The 22,023-nt window shown below is 41.8% G+C and overlaps 1 protein-coding gene across 1 annotated transcript; it reads right to left on the reverse strand.

The window, feature by feature from the left end:
* Window positions 1–1,437: 1,437 nt before the first annotated feature.
* On the reverse strand, window positions 1,438–21,518 carry LOC143975247 (ficolin-2-like). Its single transcript, XM_077477447.1, has 8 exons — window positions 21,362–21,518; window positions 16,648–16,761; window positions 15,381–15,425; window positions 13,772–13,810; window positions 8,123–8,250; window positions 4,412–4,541; window positions 3,181–3,315; window positions 1,438–1,916 (listed from the first exon to the last, which is right to left on the reverse strand). The coding sequence occupies exons 1-8, from the start codon at window positions 21,429–21,431 to the stop codon at window positions 1,669–1,671; spliced, it is 909 nt and encodes a 302-aa protein (XP_077333573.1). The 5' UTR covers window positions 21,432–21,518; the 3' UTR covers window positions 1,438–1,668.
* Window positions 21,519–22,023: the final 505 nt, after the last annotated feature.

Here is a 22,023-nt window from a genome sequence, read left to right on the forward strand (position 1 = left end):
CAGAGAACACTCATTGAGTGTTCTCTGTATTACGGGAGCCGACAATTTAGCCGCAAGTGATTTTAAAAGACTTTTTTTCCTGCACAAATGACACAGTGCAGGGACAGTTCTAAGCACCAGAAACATGCGCCCCTTCACAGGCATACTATAGATACCCCCCAGCTACGAAATTTAAAGGAATATTACACTTTTATTGTTTCACTTTAATCATTATTAAAATCACTGCTCCTGAAAAAACTGCAGTTTTTAAAACTTTTTTTTGCATTGATCCATGTCCCCTTCGGCAGGACCCAGGTCCCCAAACACTTTTTAGGACAGTAACTTGCATATTACCCTTTAAAATGAGCACTGTAGATTGTGAACGTTCGAGTCCCATAGACTTTAATAGGGTTCTAAAGTTTACATGAAGTTTAGGTCTGTTCGCAGGTTCTGGTGCGAACCGAACAGGGGGGTGTTCGGCTCATCCCTAATCTCCTCATACACCATCCATATACACAGTTCTCCAACCCCCCATATACCATCCATATATACAGTTCTCCACCCCCCCCATACACCATCCATATAAACAGTTCTCCAACCTCGTCCACCATATACCATCCATATATACAGTTCTTCAACCCCCCTATACTGCCCACTATCATACTCTTCACACTCCTCTCCTGTACATACTGCCCACTTGCATACCCTCCACACTCCTCTCCTATACACACATCAGGAAGTGGCTTCATTTCCCGGTTCCCTACTGCGCATGCGCGAGTCGCGCTGTGCAATAAGGATGGTCCCCGCTGTCTCTGGGATCCGTCTGTTTCCCAGCAGACAGCGGGGGACCTGCGGAAAGGGGCGTAGATTCTGCGGATATCTATGCCGGAAGTGGGTGCAGATACCTGTACTGTACAGGTACCTGCACCCCCTCCCCCCTGAAAGGTGCCAATTGTGGCGCCGGAGGGGGGGAGGGTTCCAATGAGCGGAAGCTCCACTTTAGGGCGGAGCTCCGCTTTAATGAAAATGAAAAGGTGAACTAATGCCCCTGGTCTCCATGCACTTACCTCTGTAGTAATGGAAGTTTTTTATTATTTTTAAACGATTTTGCTGAGGTTTATACATGTCAGTGAGACTCTTGCTTGTGGCACAGCAAAGTAAGCAAATTTTATGGGTACAAGAATGATTTTGTTTTATTTAATCATGCCCCTTTAGGCCCCTCCCACTGTTAACTCAGTATGACCACACCCACTGTATGCCGTGGCATGTTCGGGTTTGGCTTGAAGAAAAGATGACAACGCTAGTTCAAGGTGGCAGACCCAGAGTTCTAGGCAGATTTTCAGGAAGTAAAGAGAGATGGATCAGTGAAAATGATCACTATGCAAATGGGGAGGAAAATCAATATATAATACGTAAAAAAAAAAATTATGATAAAGGTGATGTTTTTCTTTAAGGCCTAAAAAAGAAAACAGTCTGTAGCTGAATTTGCTGGGTTGATTTTTCATTTACTAATGTTGCTTTTAGAATCCTTGGAGATTCTACAACAAAAGTATACAATAAAAGTATAGAACACAAGCTGACAAAGTTACAAAAACAGCACAGGTAGAAAGACAAATTATAAAATGATGTAAGAAAAAGTACACGTGACAAACAAAAAAAGAAAGAATATGCTTGTCTATATAAAATGCATTACAACGGCCTAATTTTCATCTCAGAAAACTTGTAGGAATATTGGTGGCCTTTCCCAGATCCCCAGTTGATGCCATCTGAATGAGTATTGTGTGCTCCAAGGTAATAATGCCCATTTAGGTTTGAGTCATGACATTCGTGGTACCACCAAGCTCCTTTAAACTTCTCAGCACAGTGACCGGCATATGGATCATTATCTTGATCCTTAGTACTGAACTTATGACCATCGTGGTTCTTCATAGAGTCACCTGTCAACAAATCAACAGAGTGTTAAACTTTCATTCCATTTATTGTTTGTTTTCCACTTTTGGATAATGGGATAGATTTCAGTCCCAGTAAAAGGTTTACAACACCTTGCTGGAGTGATATTTCCGCATTCTTAAAGCAGCCGCAACAACTGCTAAACTTCTACCACTAACCAAATTGCATTCTCCATATTTTGTTGGGTGTCCACTAGAGTGTAGGGGTTTAGGAAATTTTCACCTTACCCTCTAGTGCAGGGGTCTAAAAACTAGGGACCGCTACAGGATTGAATCTGGCCCACAACTAGGGTTAGGTTGCCCCCCCCCCCCCCCCCCCATTGTACTGCTTTCATTTGTTTGCTAGAACTGCTAATGTCCTACCAAATGATTACTTGCTTTCCCAGCAGGACAAAATGTCCTCCATCTATACCTGCTCTGCCTCTGGGCTCCCACTTTGCTGCTGCACTGACAATAGTCATGCTGTAAACAAGATAAGTACAAACCACTGATAGAGAATCTGATGTAATAGGGGTTCAGGTGGGAATCTTGAGGTGGGGGGGCTTTAATGGGGACTTTAATGCAAGGGGGATTCCTAAGGCAGACTCTGATGTAAGGGAGGCTCTAGTGGAGAGCCTAAGGTGGACACCATTATGAAAGGAGGAGCTCCCAAGGTGGACTCTGATGTGAGAGGGGACTTCTATAGTGGACTCTGATGTATGGGGCTCTGATGGGCACCCTGATAAAGAGGGGCTCTGATGGGCACCCTGATGACCGGTCTAGCAGCATGGAGAAGCCTGTGAGAGCTGAGGTTCAATAAAACTGCTTTTCTTGTTCTTCTAGACCTAAATAACATTTAAACCTTTTAGCCGGAATTTTGGTGTTCCCATTTTAGAAGAAGACATGGAATAATCCCTTCACTTACCCTGAATTTTTATTCTGGGGACTTCTCCCCCCCTTCTGACACGCAAGAACAACTTCAGCAAAAGTCTTTCAGGAGCATAAACATAAGATGACAAAACCACAATAACTGCCAATTCAAGGATTCATCAATCAATCTTCTCCAAGAAGATCATGGATTGTCCCATTCTGTCATGTACAGAAAACCAAACGGTACTCTACTTTTATTCTTTACCTATGGCTCAGTTCTGGGTTCAGAGTTCATAAGCAAATCCGGCAGTGGGAATTGGACGCCATGCTTTACAGGAGGTGCACATGGTTATGTACAGTTCTAAGCTATCATTCAGAAACTTTTGCCATATTTAATACATACCTGCATTACCACTCTTGAAGTCTCCCAGCACCAGCTTGTATTTTTCATCCTCTCCCAAAACTTTGAATGACTTATACGTGGCATGTTGTTTTGTGTTCTGAAAATCCTGCAGATCAACACGAAGCTCCCAAGTGCCTGTAGTGTGAAGTAACAGCTTAATTATGTCATGTTGCCCAAAGAGTCAGTTCACCCAAAACTGATGGTTCAGTGGTTGGTAGATGCCGGAGTAGCTGAAACACACAAAGGTGGGTGTGATACCGAAAATACCCAGGTTCCCAGGAGTCAGGAATTATGGCAAAGAGATCTCATTGTTCCAGCATTCCATACATAAAAAAGCCAGAAGCTGACTCACACACTATAACTAAAATATAGTGGGTAACATACTATGAGTATCGTCTCTGATTTACATAATTACATAACATATAAAGTGCCATCATCCAGAATTCACAGTATTAAAGGAAAGGCTGGGATAGAAGTGTCGGGCAGTCGCTCACGCTAACCCATAAACAGTTTCATAAAACAGTATCATAAATTGGACTATATCGGTACTTGATAATAAGCAGGAAGGCTAATAAAATTTCATATAGTTTAATAAAGACATAAAACAAAACAGTAACAAAACATCACTAATTAAAATACAATGGTATGTACACCACAGTTAGAGCATTCCTGACGAGTTCTCCACAGGAAAGATTCAAACATGAGGGTGCACAGGGTTTCCTCTACTAGTTTCACAGAGCAAAACCGCTTCCTCATGAGGATATCCCAACTTGAAAAATAAAATTACAGACAGGAGGACCCGTAATTTCCCCCCCCCAGCGAATATATATATATATAAATATATATATATATATATATATATATAGTGGGGGTGGGAAGGACTGTTCAATCACGTGAAAACTGTGATTGGCTGTCACAGTGGTCACATGATTGGAAGCGTCCTTCCAATCTTTACTGGATACTGGAAGCTGTCTATGACAGCTTGGTCACTGTGCTAGCAGTGCATAGTGAACGTGCTCGCCACACAAAAACCTCAACCATACATGGATACTTATGTGTGGCATGTTGGTATTAAATTGCCACTGCACAATTTCATTAAATATACCTTTAATTCCTAAGCTTTATGATAGAAATCATGACATGACAATAATCACAGACATATTACTAAGCCTTTATAAAATAACATTTTCCAGGGGTGTAAATAAGGACTAATTAATATAAACTATATTACCTAAAGATGTTATTTTATGGAGATTGTCATTTCCCAGCCAAAACTCATTCAAGCGACTGCCAAACCCTTCCTTGTAGGCCTGCCAGTCCCGAAAGAAGCTGACTGATCCATCCCAACGACGCTGGAACACCTGCATAGATAATCATACAGATTGGGTGCTGCATGCATTTATTTATTACTTTAGGGTATAACCTGAACACACTTTAGTTATAATGTAACCCCAAAAAGTACAGCGCTATTCTTCAATAAATTAGTGATAAATAAAAATATATATGAAAAAAGAAATTTATATCGTGAATGAAGCAGCAACTTATTATGTGAGATACCCACAAACCAAATCCTAGTTAATTTTCAAAAAAGCTGCGCTGAGAATGATCCAAAAATTATTTGTGAAAAATAAAGTGCTAAAAAAACAATGTTATACCAACTCTAATTAAAAGAATGTGTATATTCAAAAAATAGTTCCAAAAAGAATAAAATATTAATTATATTAATTTTCCATATCACCATCTACATAAAAAAGAGTTCATTTCATATAGAAAAAAACTTTAGTTATAGCAGACTCATATTTAACCACTTCTAGTCTGGGCCAATTCTGAAGGGAGAGCCTAAATAAAGGCTGCAGCTGAAGGGAGGTGGTACTCCCTTCCTTCCACCTGTAAAAGTAATCCAGCGGCTCTTTATCTGCTAGTACTAATTTTACTTTGATGGGAATTGGTAGCAGAAGAGTTTCTGCAGTGATGACCAGGCTATCACCCTTCCTGTCCAACAATGTTTATATATGTTTGGCAGATGGGAAGCAGTTAAAATGCACACCAAGAAAGAATCAGTAGAGCACTGAATTAGAAAATTATTTGGTGGGTTTGCAGTGAAGTGGAATTATACCTGGCATGCAGTGTGCAGCGAGGGGCGAGAAGGCTATGGGGGTACATGAATCACTTTCCAAAACTTTGGCAGGTAAAACAGTTCCAGTGCATCTGATCTGTTTTAATTGTGTATTCAGCTATTTGGCTGTAGTCACCCTTTAGCGACAAATTATATAAACATATATTCAATATATACTGATGTAAATGTATAATATATATGTAAAGCGCTGCGTTAATTGACCTGAAATAATAATAATATATGGTCCACTACTGTATAATCAGAGGTTACAGTCTCAATGCATTTCGTGGCCGTTAATGCCGCTTCCTCAGGAGCTTAATATGAAGGGGTCTACAGTGAACAAAGTGTAGCGGGGTCTCTTTAAGGACTATAAAACTACTGTTCCCAGAACCCCGCTGGTTCCCAGGATGTTTTGAGTTATGCCCCAGAGACTTATGGGGGAGGGCATATAAGGAGGGGGAGAGGCCTAGTTCTCTCTCTTTGGACACCCCCCTCTCTCCTAGCAAGAGGAGGTCTGTGCTGAGCTGCTGGAGGGACAAGGCCTGAAGCCTGGGCCTTATGCTATTTTCCAAAGAGCTCTCTGCCAGCCTAGTTGCACCTGAGAGACATTTTCTCTTGCTGCAGTACACCAGAAGGATTGAAGACTCGGAGGTCGGTGGATTCCTGTTCCTAGACGAAAAGGCAGAGAAAACGGACTTGGACTTGTCCGGGTGGTGAGAGCTGTTTAAAGACAGATGCTTTATCTTTATTATTCGTTTGGATTACAAAGTTGTTCTTCAAGTGCACCACCGAAAGATTGCTAGCGAATATTGTTTTACTGGACTTCCATCTAGATCAGTCAGGCCTGACTGCATAGGTAGGTAGTGCTGGGTGTTAATTTACCCATGCGGGGAAGTAGCTGAAAAAGGGCAGCGTTAGAGTTGCATAGCAATACTTTCTTATGCTGATTACTCTGTTTATCTTTATTACTGGTTACTGCAGGGACCTGCTTATGTGTTGCAATCCAAATGTTTGATTCATGTTATTCCTTTTATAAAAACAACAAGTAAAGTCAGTTATATACTTTCAAAGATTGTCTATGAGCTTGAGTTATCCACCCACGCACACACACATATTTAGAGTATAAGTGATTTAATGTGTATTGCTAGATACTAACTGTGCCAGAGTGGGTAGTGCAGATTGCCGGGGGGTTGGCGGAGCTGTGCTCAGGACCCAAACCAAACTTGCGGCCCTCTTAAGTGAGGGTATCGCTATAAAAGAATAGTAAAAACTGTGAATATATACATCTATTCAATAAAATAATTATATAAATATATGTAGCACTGACCCCCGAAGGAGCTGCTGATATTATTGGGCTTACCATTACCTTCTTGACCTCGTCTGTGTCTAGGGGTTTCCTGTGGTAGATGGCCCAAAGAATTGCAGAAACTGATACTGTATCCTCTTTTGAGATATTTATTTAAAAGATAACACAGCTTCTCAATGAAGGGTAGAGGGTTAGGAAAGAAAAGTCCAGGTACTTTTGGAACTGCAAAGAATAGGAATGAAGTCTCACTATAGAAATCCAGAGAATTACCATTTCGCAACTGGATTCTCACCACCACCGGATAGACCCCCTCTCACTAGGCCTAGCAGCCGGTAGGGTGTTAGGTAAAGCAAAGTCTCTGCCACAGACTTGAATGTAGAACACTTGTGAAAAGTCTCTGCCACAGACTTGAATGTAACTGAGGGACGTATGTAAATTTAAAGAGCTATCATATGGTACCAGTATCTCTCAGCCGGTCCGGCGAGTGTAGATCCATTTAGTATCCTTCAACTGAGCCTCCAGGCTCCTTCAGAGGAGCAAGCCTTGTGCATGGCCTCCTCCTGAAGAGTCCTCCCCTGGGTGCTTCTCCAGTTGCTGGGCCTCTCCTCAGATGAGACGGCACCAGACCACCTTTGAATCCTCCTCTCAGTTACTTTGTCTCGGGCTATCCAGCCCCAAGACTCGGAATTGGATGGATCCGCACCCCAGGCCATGAGGGCCATGGGGGCTGGTCAGGAGGACCAGGACCAAACAGACAGAAAAGATCTTCTGGACCGGAACCCAGAAGCACGTGATGTCAATACCTTAAATACCCTCTCCTAGAATGCACAGCAGGGTGACACTCCCACTGGGCTGGTTCCGAGAAAGAATGGCACTCAATGCCCCCAGCCAAACTGCGTTCTCATACTTGCCAGCGGTGACAGCGACACCTGTGGCCAAGGAGAACCCAGTGCAATACAGCTAGGCTGGTACTGAAACCATAATTTAGCATAATTCACCCTAAAACCCAACTGTGGTTTTAGGGATATTAATTTTAGAAAAACATATAGCGCATGCCCGTCACGAGCCAGCGCTACATGCATATACTGTATATGGCGTTTTTACAATTCCAAGAGATCCCTCTATACTAAGCTCCTGAGGAAGCGGAATTAATGACTACAAAACACGCTGAGACTGCAACCTCTGGATATTGAGGACCATTCACTGAAGATCTGTATGCTCAGTCTGCAACTATAATTGTATTTTATGATAATCGGAGTGTGACAGACAATATGGAGTGGTGAACAAAATTCTCACAATATGCGTTTTCTCATATTTTTATGCTTCTGGGTAAAAAGCATTTTGGGTGTTCTAATAAATTTTGTAATGCTTTTTTTTAATACAAAAGGGTTTTGTTTCTTGTTGTGGTGCCTTAAAAGTTCATATTTGTTATATGAACCAAATGTTGGGATGTGGCACCCACTGACCAGTGTGACCACCAATAGGACCTCTAAATATAAATGATATATGGTTATACTCACTATCCATCCGCCTCCATCTGTATGCATATCACAGAGGACTTTCAGGGGCTGTGAACCATCTGGGTATATGGTGTACCAGTCACTCAGCACTTCTCCATGATTCTGAAGTTCTTTGCAATTTCTGGCAACTGAGCGAAAAAATTCAAACATAAACTATACAACATGGTGAGAAAATAGTTTTACTGCTCTGGATTGCTGGTTTTGACTATAGAAATGCATTGTGTAGTCATTATAGAAGGAGCGCTACTCTTTCTGTATTCTTTATCATAATCTATCCATGCAGCTACAAATGTGGAGCAACATAGTGACATAATTACAAGGCAAGAGGAAAAAGCTGCTTCCTTCCAATCCCGTTTCTGCAAACCTGGCATATTGTAACATGCGCTGCCAAAGCAGCTGACCCTCCACTGCCCTGGTTGTTGAGAGGAAAATAACTTTGTTTATTTCTTATTTAGGGCATGTCTTAATTCATACATGCATGTACATACATACATACAGACGACAGAAGAAGCATAATAATATGACACAAGGTTACAAGTCCCAAATACAGAAAATGCACCTTTAAAGTTGACTTTTACCTATTTGAAAATCACTTTCACTTCTTCCTCCTTCCCCTATCCCCTATCACAGGCCTGAGTATTTTACAGCCTGCAGGTCACACCTGGCCCTTTAGCTGTCCCTGTCCAGTCCATGTGAGGTCAATCAAAAACTATTAATCCCTGGAACCAGGCCAGTCAGCCAACAAGCTGGCAGCTGTGCTTCTGCCCTCATTGGTCCATTCAGGGGCATCGGGAGGGGGTGGCTAGGGGGGGGCTGAAGCCCCGAATGTGACCCCCTAAAGCCCCGAGTGTCAGCTCTGCAGGGTCTCCATTGCTAGCCCCGAGCGCCGGGGACCAATCTGATCCCGAGCACCGCCGAGTGTGGCCGAGTGCGGCCGAGTGCCATAGCAGGTCCCGCCTTCTGGAGCCTGCACGTCTATGATGGATGTCCCACTGGTCCAATGCCGGGACTGTGGGACGTGTGACGTCCATCATAGGTGCTGTTGGATCCAGAAGGTGAGAATTACAAAGCGGCAAGACGCTCTCCTCTCTTCCTTGGCTCCTCCTCTGAGGACTGGCTGCCTGGCTGCTGTGACACCGCACACCACAGCTGAGGTAGGTCAGACAGTGTATGTGGGTCAGTGTAGGTAAATGTCAGTGTAGGTAAATGTCATTGTAGGTAAATGTCAGTGTATGTTAATGTCAGTGTAGGTAGGTCAGTGTAGGTAGGTCATTGTATGTTAATGTCAGTGTAGATAGGTCAGTGTATGTTAATGTCAGTGTATGTTAATGTCAGTGTAGGTAAATGTCAGTGTAGATATGTCAGTGTAGGTAAATGTCAGTGTAGGTAGGTCAGTGTATGTTAATGTCAGTGTAGGTAGGTCAGTGTAAGTAGGTCAGTGTAGGTAAATGTCAGTGTATGTAGGTCACTGTATATTAAGGTCAGTGTAGGTAGGTCAGTGTAGGTAAATGTCAGTGTAGGTAGGTCACTGTATGTTAAGGTTAGTGTAGGTAGGTCAGTGTAGGTAAATGTCAGTGTAGGTAAGTCAGTGTATGTTAATGTCAGTGTAGATAGGTCAGTGTAAGTAGGTCAGTGTATGTTAATGTCAGTGTAGGCAAATGTCAGTGTAGGTAGGTCACTGTATGTTAAGGTAAGTGTAGGTAGGTCAGTGTAGGTAAATGTCAGTGTAGCTAAATGTCAGTGTAGGTAGGTCACTGTATGTTAAGGTCAGTGTAGGTAGGTCACTGTATGTTAAGGTCAGTGTAGGTAGGTCAGTGTATGTTAATGTCAGTGTAGGTAGGTCACTGTATGTTAAGGTCAGTGTAGGTAGGTCAGTGTATGTTAATGTCAGTGTAGGTAGGTCACTGTATGTTAAGGTCAGTGTAGGTAGGTCACTGTATGTTTTAGTCAGTGTAGGTAGGTCAGTGTAGGTTAATGTCAGTGTAGGTAGGTCACTGTATGTTAAGGTCAGTGTAGGTAGGTCAGTGTATGTAAATGTCAGTGTATGAGTAGGTCAGTCAGTGTAGGTAGGTCACTACCGTTAGTGTATGTAGGTCAGTGTATGTACATGTCCAGTGTAGGTAGGTCACTATCGTCAGTGTAGGTAGGTTAGTGTATGTAGGTCACTACCGTCAGTGTCACGGCCCAGCCAAAATGTGTGTACAATGCCCCCCACCCCCCCATTTCCGGCCGACTTCGGGCTGAAGCCCCTGGTCCTTTTGCCACCTAGCAACGCCCCTGGGTCCATTGGTCACCATGATGGCAAAGGTCGCAACTATGGCATTTTTGACCGGCTTCTGCTTTGTAGGATAGGCAGCGCCGCCCCTCTAGAGATATGATTCAGGTCAGGACATGTAGGAAGGTGTTTCCAGATCTCCACCCCACCAGTAAGGGACCCCCGCTAGGTGACACAGCTGCTGCTCCATCAGGGGAGAGGAAGACTGAGGTGTTGGACTACTTCCGCTTGGCTTTCCAAGGAAGAAAGAAGAGCTCCTGTGTCCGGTACTGAGGGGGAGACAAATGCAGCAAGAAGGATTTTTGTCATTGCAGGGGATCACAAGACAAAACCAAGATTTGCAGTTGGTCCAGTTGCAGCTCTACAAAAGTCCCGGGTGACTACATGCATCTGCCTTATCACTTATTACTATTTTTAAATCTGGTGTGAAGAATTCTCTTCACTGTGCATGGACAGAAAGCCAATACGTAGGACAGCTACATGGAGATAAATAGAGATTGAGGAGAAGCCGCTAGAGCCATGGTTAATGTATAAGAATCTGATCTGGATGCTGTAGAAAGACCAACTTACCTGGTGATATTTGTTGATGCTGATTTCTTCATATGTATGAGGTGGGAGTTCTGTGAGACCACTGTCATTAGGAGACAACCTGTGGAGTTGCTCATGAACTTTTCCATTCCTGCGCTTAGCCACCTTATATATATCCACCTTTTGAACTTTGTTCTCCTGGAAGGACTATTATTTATTGCTCCCATTTATTGTTTTTGTATTTTACACCATTCTAGCTCACCTAAACGGATGGAGTGACTTATGTAGGGTGCACATCCTTTTGGAGATATTTCACTTTGCACTTTATTCTGGTGTATCATATATTGTGCACTTGAAGTGTGCATTTCACATTGTGCACTTTATTTTTGTTCTTATTTGCACTTTATATATTTGCACTTTTTAGGAACTGTTTGATACATATTGTGTTTTTGGTGATGTTTGTATGACCGCTTCACTTTATTATTTATTTACCCCCACTAGTTGCCCCAATGCCGTGTACACACGTAGCCGACTATCCGGCGGACTTAGTCTGGCGGACTTCCCGCCAGACTGTCCGTTCGACTTTCCGAACGGGCTACTTGCCCACACACGGCACTTTTTCAGCAGATTAATACGGCGTACTAAGTCCTATCGCCGTACTATCTGCCGTACTATCCGCCGTACTTTTGAAATGAACGGACTCGCCCACACACGCGGAGGGAAGTCCGCTCATTTCGAGCGCGTATCCAGGTAGGTAGGTGTGGCCCGCGAAGGAGACGTCGCTGGCCCCGCCACCTGGTATGGACTTAAAGGGGAACCCCAACGCCCAAAAAAATTGACGAGCGAGCGCCCCCCCCCCCCCCTCCTGAGCCATACCAGGCCACGTGCCCTCAATATGGGGGGCGCCTTGGGGAAGGGGGGCCGCGCGCCCCCTCCACCCCAAAGCACCTTGTCCCCATGTTGATGAGGACAAGGGCCTCTTCCTGACAACCCTGGCCGTTGGTTGTCAGGGTCTGCGGGGTGGGGGGCTTATCGGAATCCGGGATCCCCCTTTAATAAGGGGGCCCCCGAATACCAGCCCCCCACCCTATGTGAATGAGTATGGGGTACAATGTACCCCTACCCATTCACCTGTGAAAAAAAGTACAAAAAAAACACAACAGGGTAAAAATAGTTTATTGCACAGCTCCGGGGGTCTTCCGTCTTTGGGGGTCTTCTCGCCGGACTCCTCCGATATCTTCTGCTAGCTCTTTTACTAGCGGAGGAGCCCGGCTCTCTTCCTCGCCGCCGCCCTCTTCTTCCGACTTCGGGGGTCTTGTCCCCCTCTTCGGTTCTTCTGCCGGGCCACCGCGCCTTCTTACAGCTCTTTTACAGGCGGTGGCCCGGTCTTCTGTCGCCGCTGTCGTCGCCGCCTTCTGTTCTTCTCATCAACATGGGGACAAGGTGCTTTGGGGTGGGGGGCCACACGGCCCCCCCTTCCCCAAGGCACCCCCCATGTTGAGGGCACGCAGCCTGGTCAGGCTCAGGAGGGGGGGGGGGGGGGCGCTCGCTCGTCCCCCCCTTTACTGGCCGACCTGGTAGCGTGCTCGGACAAGGGTCTGATGTGGACCTGGGGGGACCCCCACGCCGATTTTTTTTGGCGTTGGGGTTCCCCTTTAAGTCCATACCAGGTGGCGGGGTCAGCGACGTCTCCATCGCGGGCCCCGCCTACCTGGAGACGCTCAAAATTAGCGGAATTTTCTCCGGGCGGGAAAAGTCCATTCATTTCAAAAGTACGGCGGACTGGCATACGCACGGCCGGATTGTCCGCCGAAATGCAAGTCCGGTGGAAAGATTGGAGTGCAAAACTACTTTCTAAGTCCGCCGTACTTTCAGGTAAAAAAAGTCTGCCGGAGGCTACACACGGGGGGATTGTCCGGCGGACTTGAGTTTGCCGGACTTTTCCACCCGATTGTTTGATCGTGTGTACGAGCCATTAGTCTATGTTCACATGTTTGCATGCGTGTATCCACAAAAAACTCCAGGGAAAAAAGTCCCCAATTTCTTGTAAAAAAAAAAAAAGAAGAGCAGCGTGGTACTGCATGATGCTGCTGCACTACACAGTTTTGCGTGTGGAAACAAGCCATGTTTTATGATGTGTTGGCGTACCATTTAGGGATTATTGTTACCCTGTGCATCTGCTAAAGAGCAGAATGTTGGGAACACACACAATACACAATTTACTTGCTTTCAAACTGAGTCTCTCTAATTGAAACTTCCGACTGCAGGCTCTCATAAGAGAGCAAGCAGAAGGAGGAAAGGTGGAGTCACTGCTCTGAATCACTTAGTTGTAGATGTAAATCTCAGCCTGAGCTATTGAACACTTACAGATTTTTTTGGAGACATGCAGGTAAGAAGAACCGTGAAACATGTTAAAAAAAAAAGGCCTAAAGCTCCAAATGCTGGCTTAAAATGATTATTGGTCCATGGATTCGATGGCATTGGTGTTGTGCCGTGGTCTTTCAACCTTTATTGGGATGGGTGGCAGGTGGCATTGCTCTATTTTGTTTTTTTTGCTGCCCTGTTAAAGGTCCCTAAAATGTGTATAGGGCTGTCCAGCAGTCATGTTCTGATCTTGACAGACGACTGAAGCAAGTTAAAGATGCACCTAAACCTCCTGCTTTTGGCATCCAACAATGCCCATTTGAAAGGGGCCTAAACTGGCTAAAAAAAACCACATTTCATTTTTAGTCTTGATAAAAATAAATAAAGGATATATATATATATATATATATATATATATATATATATATACAAGAATACTATTCATTCCCTTTAATATCACTGAACATTAATGTATTACCTACCATATAATGGACCAGGTTCATTCATGTCTCCTTTCTGCCCTAATAATATAGAAAAGATTTCTTACATAAACAGTTCAGAATTTTTTTTAAAAAGAGCACATTTCTAAACATGCATAAAGAAATGAAAAACTTGTCACCCAGTGTAGTAAAATATAAATAAATAAAAAGACTCAAAGACCCCCCTCCCCCCCTCCGGGGGTTTAAACTCCCAGCAGGTCCTAAACCCCCAGCAGTTATACCCAACAAGTGTGTACAGTGGAGAAGGACTCTAGGTCACACAAGACAAGTTCTGTAGGGCTTGTTCACACTAGTGGTTGAGAGGTGGTAAAAGTTGAGCCATGTTTTATTTACTGCAACTTCATTGTTTATATTTTTACCACCAAATTTGTGTAATATATTGCATTTGTGTGACCTAAAATTAACTTCAATGTATTTTTTACTGAAATTTTGCCCTAGATAAACCATTTAATAAATATTGTGTTGCATAAAAAAATTGGAGATGCCACTATTTTCTTCTCCAGGGTGTCTGCTTTCAGAAAATATATAATGTCTACACTGAGGACATGGGGGCACTCTTTATGTCTAGAGGAAAAGAGATTTCATCTTCAAATACGGAAAGGTTTCTTCACAGTAAGATCTGTGAAAATGTGGAATAGACTCCCTCCACAGGTGGTCCTGGCCAGTTCAGTAGATTGCTTTAAGAAAGGCCTGGATTCTTTCCTAAATGTACACAATATAACTGGATACTAACATTCATAGGTAAAGTTGATCCGGGGAAAATCCGATTGCCTCTCCGGGGATCAGGAAGGAATTTTTACCCCTGCTGTAGCAAATTCATGTTTTCTGGGTTTTTTTTTGCCTTCCTCTTTATCGACTATGGGTATATGGGATTGTATGATATTTTTTATTTTATTTTATTATTTTTTATGGTTGAACTAGATGGACTTGTGTCTTTTTTCAACCTGACTAACTATGTAACTATGTTTGGGGCTTTTAAGCAATCTTCAGGCCTGAGTTTTTTAAACATTTGTGTGAAAAATCGCTTTTGGCAGTGGAAGCTTTTAAGGTCCACTTTAAAGTGCTGACCACTGCAGGGTTGCTGGCAGTAATTTCTTGCTGATACACAGCATTGGGGAGGATGTGCAATAGCATTAGAAAATAGATAGGAAATTATGTTATATGTACTTGTTTCAAACTTTTTTCCTTAAATTTCTTCAGTTACTTCCTGGTTTTCAGGCCTAGCCAAATTATGTCATACATCCCAAGAGTCTTCAGGAGGGAAGGAGGGGTTTGCTGAGCTAAGCACACCCTCCTGCCTGCATGGCTGAGCTAAGGGCAGATAGATTCCAGGAACTAAATGCTACATGAATCACCTGCCCTTACTCAAGATGGCAGCACTCAAATGCTAGAGGTTGTTTGGTTGAGAAGTGATTTCTCAGCAAAAAAAGCAGGGAGACATGGATGAGTTTGCTTTGAAAAACAAAATGAATTAAACAGAGTTTTTGGTTTGTGGTGCGCAGATACAGTGTAGTTCCACTTTTAGAAGAATTTAAGATTTTCCTTTTAACCACATTTACACTTGTTTATAAATGATCGATTTGACACAAACCTTTCTGACCTGGTGGACCAGGAATTCCTGCCTGTCCAGCTTGTCCTGATAGACATGTCGGTAAGCCAACCAAAAAAGTAGATAGAGAAAAAAAGATATCAGCATTTTAATATAAACAATAATCACAGAATGTTATATTGGAACTAAATGTTTTAAAATTCAGCATGGATCAGCCGAATTTGGAACTATGTGTGGGCACTCCTGCTTGGAACCCTTATTTCCCGTACACACGAGTGGAATTTCCCACAAGAAAACCGTGGAATTTTTTCAGAATTTTGTTGGCTCAAACTTGTTTTGCATACACACCGTCACACAAATGTTGGCTAGCAATTACGAACGCGGTGACGTACAAGACGTACGACGAGCCGAGAAAAGGGAAGTTCAATAGCCAGTACGGCTCCTTCTGCTTGATTCCGAGCATGCGTGTACTTTTGTGCGTCGGACTTGTGTACACAAGATAGGACTTTCCCGACAACAAAGTTTTGTTGGGGGAAAATTTGAGAACCTGCTAGCAAACATTTGTTGGTAGAAAGTCCGACAGCAAATGTCCGATGGAGCATACACACGGTCGGACTTTCCGACAACCACGGTGGGACTTTCCGACAACAAGCTCACATCCAACATTTCCCATCGGAAAATCCAACCGTGTGTACGTGGCATAACAGTCAACTGTTGAATGGGCTTGCTGGAATTTTCTTTCTCAATTAATTTTCTCTATATAAGCAATGGCAGACTTATATTTCTCTAATGCAGCAGTATATATATATATATATATATATATATATATATATATATATATATATATATATATATATATATATATATATATATATATAGTGCTGCAACCCAAGGGCTTCAAATATAACATCATACAATGTGTACACCATGGAACTTGATTTGTTTTTTTTCTGTTCACTTCTTTTCATTGTCTTATAAAAAGGTAGCAGCTGAAACACTCATGCGGGGTCCACAAAAAAAATGAAACAAAGTTAGGTATAAAAGTATAAAAATGTAAATGAAATTAACAATTTAACAACATTCAAGAATGGTGGTCCCCAAGGTTGTGAGCACTGTACATGCTACTATATGTTGTAGGGGAGCCCATACCAAGACCAGTGAAGGCATGAGAGGAAGAGTTCTGACATAGAGGTAGAAAAGTAAATAACGTAAACCAGGAGGAGAGAGAAGGAGGGAAGGTCTGATTTGTTTTTCTTTTATCTTTCAAACAACCTTCTGCTGGACCCTCTTTATTTGCAATTATACAAACCTTTCAGCCCATGTAGTCCAGGCTCTCCCTTGTTTCCAGCTGGACCTGGAAGACCAGGACATCCTCTGAGAATGGTCAGCTTGTCTGATTCTCCAACCCCAACAACTTTTATCTCTACAGGGATCACAAAAGATAAAACAAGGACAAGTGTTAACTTGTTTTAAAGTGTCATGACCATAAAGATGGGTACACACTATAAGAAGATCAAAAGAAAGATTTTGTACGAGGCGCGATCGTTTGCTTTTCGTATATTGTGTACACAACCTTCGACATCTGATTCAGACTTTCCAAAGGAAAATTTCCGATGAGACAAATTTAAAATTTTTCTCATAAATGAATAGAACTAACGATTTTAGTTTACTGTGTACTGTTTTCATACAAGAAAAATCAGATACTAAAGATTGCAAGTAATCAGAAAGAAAGAAAGAATAAACAACAAACAAAAACTTTCATGATGCTGCACATGTGATCAGTTATGACACCAGCCATTGGATGGTTTGGCAGTTTGGTTGAGAGCACAGCCAATGTGACAGCTACTTTCCCGGCACGTGACGGACATGTAACTGTTTTTTGAAACTATTAAAATTGATGGGTTTACTTCTACTTTAACCAGTTCCTGACCGACGCAGGCCGATGTACGTCGGCAGAATGGCACGGGCAGGCATATTGGTGTACAGGTACGTCCAATCTTTATTGCCGCCCTGCCATCGGGACTCCCGGGAGTCCGGTCTCGGGTCCTGCGGACTCGATCGCCGCGGGCATACCCGCGATCGTCTCACGGGGCGGCTGAACGGAGAAATGCTGTTGTAAACAGCATTTCCCCATTCTGCCTAGCAACTAGTGACGCTGATCTCTGCTCCATGTGATTGGAGCAGAGATCAGTGTTCACTAAATGAAAGCCCAGCCCCCCACAGTTAGTAACACACCCCTAGGAACATTTAACCCCTACACTGCCACCCACTGGTTAACCCCTTCATTGCCAGTGTCATTTACACAGGAATCACTGCATTTATATAGCAGTGATTGCTGTATAAATGACAATGGTCCCAAAAATGTGTCAAAAATGTCCAATGTGTCCGCCATAATGTCGCAGTCACAATAAAAATCGCTGATCGCCACCATTACTAGTAAAAAAAAAAATTATTAATAAAAATGCCATAAAACTATCCCCTATTTTGTAAATGCTATAACTTTTGCGCAAACCAATCAATAATCGATTATTGTGATTTTTTACCAAAAATATGTAGAAGAATACGTATCAGGCCTAAACTGAGGGAAAAAATGTTTTTTTATATATTTTTGGGGGTTATTTATTGTAACAAAAAGTAAAAAATAATGCGTATTTTTCAAAATTGTCGCTCTATTTTTGTTTATAGAGCAAAAAATAGAAACCACAGGGGTGATCAAATATCACCAAAAGAAAGCTCTATTTGTGGGAAAAAGAGGACGTCAATTTTGTTTGGGAGCCACGTCGCACGACCGCGCAATTGTCAGTTAAAGTGACGCAGTGCCGAATCGCAAAAAATGGTCTGGTCTTTGACCAGCAAAATGGTCCAGGGCTGAAGTGGTTAAAGCGGAAGTAAACTCATAAATTTAATAGTTTAAAAAAAAAACATATTCCCGATATGCCAGAAATGCTAATTGGCACATTGACTGTGCTCTCAACCAAACCGTCAAACCATCCAATGGCTGTTGTCATAACTGATCATATGTGCAGCGTCATGGCAGTTGAAGATTAAACAAAGGCCAAGATGGCAGCTTCCTTGGCTGACATGGATAGAGTGGGGATTTCCATCAAAAAGGTGAGGCAAGATCTGGTGCTGCTCTTTGTGGGCCATCAGTTGGTTCTGACCTATAGACCTTTGTTCTTTCCCCCCCCCCATCCTTTGAGTACCTAGAGATGTCACCCTAATAACCTATATAGATTATTTTGTGAATAAGCATTTTGATGGCTCCTGAGGAAGTGGATCAAGTCCATGAAATGTGTCAGCACAAAAGAAATAAACCATCTTTGATATATATATAACAAATATAATATATACTATAATAAATATGTTGCATTATCACATTTTTATGTTTTAAAATTTGTATTATATGGTGTTTTGTGGATTCATTTAGGAAAAACATTTTCTAATCAATAATATCAAATAAACTATGATTTTAGACAGATGTTGTGCCTTAAAAGTCCCATTTCAGTGTATTTTTCCTTTTTTTTTTTTTTTTTTCCGATTCCCTTTTTCGTTTATCATCAGACAAGTTAACTACTTCAGCCCTGGAAGGTTTACCCCCCTACCTGACTAGGCCATTTTTTGTGATACGGCACTTCATTATTTTAACTGACAATTGCAATTGTCGTGCGATGCTGTACACCAATACAATTTATATAATTTTTTTTTCCCACAAATTGAGCTTTCTTTTGGTGATATTTGATAACCTCTGTGGTTTTAATTTCTTGTGCTATAAACCAAACAATACCGACAATTAAAAAAATATTTTTTTACTTTCTGCTATAAAACATATCCAATTCAAAAAAAAAGTGTAAAAATCAAATTTCTTCCTCAATTTAGGCCAATATGTATTCTGATTCTTTTTTTTACATTTTTAATGGTAATGGCGGCAATCGGTAACTTATAGCGGGACTGCAACATTGCAGCAGGCAAATCGGATACTAAGTGACACGCTTGACACTTTTTGGGGCCCAGCGACACAAATTCATTGATTAGTGCTAAAAATATGCACTGTCACTGTACTAATAACACTGGCTGGGAAGAGGGTTAACATCACTGGTGGTCAAAGGGTTAAATGTGTTCCTATGGAGTGCTTGCTAACTGTGTGGGAGGCAGTTTAACTGTGGGGAGACAAAGATCTGTGTTCCCACTTAGTAGAAACACAAGATCTCTGTCTTCCCTTGTCACAAAATGGCAAACTGCCTTGTTTAAATAGTATTCATACCCCTTGAAATTTTCCACATTTTGTCATGTTACAACCAGAAACGTAAATGTAATTTATTGGGATTTTATGTGATAGACCAACACAAAGTGGCACATAATTGTTAAGTGGAAGGAAAATGATAAATGTTTTTCAATTTTTTTTTACAAATAAATATCTGAAAAGTGTGGCGTGCATTTTTATTCAGCCCCTTTTACTCTAATACCCCTAACTAAAATATAGTCAATTGCCTTCGGAAGTCACCTAATTAGTAAATAGAATCCACCTGTATGTAATTTAATCTCAGTATAAATACAGCTGTTCTGTGAAGCCTTCAGAGGTTTGTAGAGAACCTTAGTGCACAAACAGCATCATGAAGGCCAAGGAACACACCAGACAGGTCAGGGATAAACTTGTGTGGAAGTTTAAAGCAGGGTTAGGTTATAAATAAATATTCCAAGCGTTGAACATCTCACAGAGCACTGTTCAATCCATCATCCGAAAATGGAAAGCGTATGGCACAACTGCAAACCTACCAAGACATGGCTGTTCACCTAAACTGACAGGCCGGGCAAGGAGAGCATTCATCAGAGAAGCAGCCAAGAGGTCCATGGCTCAATAATATAATACATCATCTGGGGTGTCTTATTGAGACGAAACCGGTCAGGAACGGGCTCTGCTGATGCCACTGCGATATTTGATTTTACTTACATGCCTTTTAATGCCTTCTCAAATGTGAGTGACCATTTTACTTATTTTAATAAAATGCCTTTTATGTAAATGGAATCACACTATGTGGCCCAATTTTTTTTTCATCGGAAACCGTGTATGCTGATTTTCTTCCCTGGGTGTGTTACACCACAAGCTCTGTTGACTCATCAGGTGTATGCCTAGTTGGGTTCAACTTGACTGGTAAGCCTCTTTCCTTTTGGTGGTGGATTATCAACAGGCGACTAGTTCACAGTCACTTTATATATTGGAGTCACTTTAGGGATTTTCATTCTAATATATATATATATATATATATATATATATAGATAGATATAGATATATATACACACTGTTGGTTTATGTAAACATCATCATTACTGTTGTTTGTATATTAGAGTAATATTGCATGTATTTTATCATGATTTATGCACATCAGTAACGGTTTGTTACTAATTTGATCCCATCAGGGGAATCTCACTTTCACCTTCACTTTTAGCGCTGCACTTTACCACTTTCCCATGTATATATATATTTTCACGTATTTTTGATGTCACGTATTGCACAGGGCACATTACATGGGCGTTTTTTTGAAGAGTAATAACATTTATTGTGATTTTGCAGATATTACACATGATCAATGTTGAGTATTGATTGAGTCCGTTTGGAGGTGGTTATCCCATCAATAGGGATAGAGCTGTCCATTTTCTATATGTAATTTTGGAAATGTAAAAGTGTGACATGTATGGACAGCTGTAGGCTAGCCACAAATTGCAAATGAATGGCAGGCATCTGTGTGCCAGTATCTACCGCAGTTCCATATCTAATAGATTACAATTCCACATACTGTACAATTAACACCTTTCCTTTCTGTTCGTCACTTAAAAAGAGAAATATCCGTCTGGTACTACAGAGTTTTCTAACAAATTGGATTTTTTGTTGAGCAATAATGAATGCTTACTGTAGACAAAAGAGCTCATTGTCAATCCCCAAAGTAGCTGTAAATGCATAAACATCACTCAAGCATCATGTTGTGTGTCAGATCTAGGGTGACACTGGGCCACCCTTAGTAACTTACCTGGACATGAGTCCTCTGCAGTGCTGAGATAGTTCAGCATGAAGATCAATGGAAGCACTGAAACCCACATTATGCCAGTTAGATATCAGATGTCTTTGTCTATCCTCCTTCGCATCAGAGCTCAGATTTTGTCTGTAGGTGTGTTTTCACTTCTCTGTTTTATACGTTTTAAGGTCATGATTAGTGCATTGAAGGCAACTTCTGAAAAGTGTTATTTCCTTTATGCCGTAATGCCTGTATTTTTCCCCGGAAGAACTGGACTGCGACCCCTTGTAACTGTCTTTTCCACACTTGTTTATGGAGCTGGACGAAAACAAGGAGCACTTTGGAAGAGTAATTTCACCTTTGCAGATCAGAAAATTAAAAAAATAAGATTATCTTTCAATAATTCAAAATTACATATATTTAGGGGCTGCCTGTAATTTTAATTGATTTAGTTATCATGTCAGTAACATTAAAGAGTCAGCCCTCCCCAAAATAATATTTTATTGTTTGTCAGATGCTGGAAAATTAAACCACATGACAATCTCTTTTGTCTATTAGGAGCTCTATAGATACGTTCTGGAGTCTGTGCACCCCACTATGGCCTTTATGAGGGGCTCCCAAACATGAACACTTTCAGCAATGACTTTGTGGCTCAGTCAGGATAACAGGGGTCTGCA

The sequence above is a fragment of the Lithobates pipiens genome, unplaced genomic scaffold (assembly GCF_037356315.1).
Source record: "Lithobates pipiens isolate NorthernLeopardFrog02 unplaced genomic scaffold, aLitPip1_a1.2 Scaffold_1, whole genome shotgun sequence".
NCBI lineage: Eukaryota > Metazoa > Chordata > Amphibia > Anura > Ranidae > Lithobates > Lithobates pipiens.